This window comes from Pteropus vampyrus, unplaced genomic scaffold (genome assembly GCF_000151845.1).
Source record: "Pteropus vampyrus isolate Shadow unplaced genomic scaffold, Pvam_2.0 Scaffold618, whole genome shotgun sequence".
In the NCBI taxonomy this organism is placed as follows: domain Eukaryota; kingdom Metazoa; phylum Chordata; class Mammalia; order Chiroptera; family Pteropodidae; genus Pteropus; species Pteropus vampyrus.
The window spans coordinates 14,213-15,143 of NW_011889399.1; the positions used below are offsets into that span (position 1 = coordinate 14,213).

The window sequence follows — 931 nt, forward strand, 5'->3', positions numbered from 1 at the left end:
TGACCCTATGCAGGGGCAGTAGAGAGTAAAGTAAATAGACAGAAGGAGTCTCTGATGGGCTCTGCTCACCAACTCACACAATGATGTGTCTGTGGCTGGACACCAGGGAGCGCACTATCCCATTCCTGAAGTTCTGGGGTTGATCAGAACTGGGACCAGCCACCTGGTACTGCCTGTGCCCTCTGCTCAGGCTTCACAGCTGTGATCTCCCCAATCCATTGGGCCTCACACAGTACCACACATGCCCACCATCTGACACCCTAAGGCAGAGGAGCCTGACCTGGGTCCCAGTGAGGAGTCAGAAAGCTGGGGCTCTCATTTGCATGAGTGGACCCTCCCTCTGTCAGAGCTTGAAGAGGGGAGGGAGAGACTTGAGGGAAGCTCTGCTTCAGCTGTGGGGACACAGAGGGCAGGACTCAGTGATCATCTCCACCATGGCCTGGTCCCCTCTCCTGCTCACTCTCCTCGCTCACTGCACAGGTGACTGGATACTGGGACAGGGGAGGGGACCCAGGGAGGCCATACGGGACCCTGCTCCCTCCTCTTGTCTCTAGCCTGAGCATCACCATCTCTGTGTCTCTCCCTCTTCCAGGCTCCTGGGCCCAGTCTGTGCTGACCCAGCCGTCCTCAGTGTCTGGGGCCCCGGGACAGAGTGTCACCATCTCCTGCACTGGAAGCAGCTCCAACATCAGGGGTAGATATGTGAGCTGGTACCAACAGCTCCCGGGATTGGCTCCCAAACTCCTCATCTATGGTGATAGCGATAGAGCATCGGGCATCCCCGACCGATTCTCTGGCTCCAAGTCTGGCAGCTCAGCCTCCCTGACCATCAGTGGGCTCCAGGCTGAAGATGAGGCTGATTATTACTGCCACACGTATGATTACAGTCTCAGTGCTCCCACAGTGCTCCAGGCCCATGGGGAAGTGAGAC

The 931-nt window shown here is 57.6% G+C and overlaps 1 gene segment (V, D, J or C); it reads left to right on the forward strand.

The window, feature by feature from the left end:
* Nucleotides 1-386: 386 nt before the first annotated feature.
* The window catches only part of LOC105308715, a 10,002-nt gene continuing 9,457 nt past the window's right edge, over nucleotides 387-931 (forward strand). Inside the window, 2 exon segments of the V gene segment in view lie at nucleotides 387-480; nucleotides 593-924. Coding sequence covers nucleotides 435-480; nucleotides 593-924 — 378 coding nt within the window.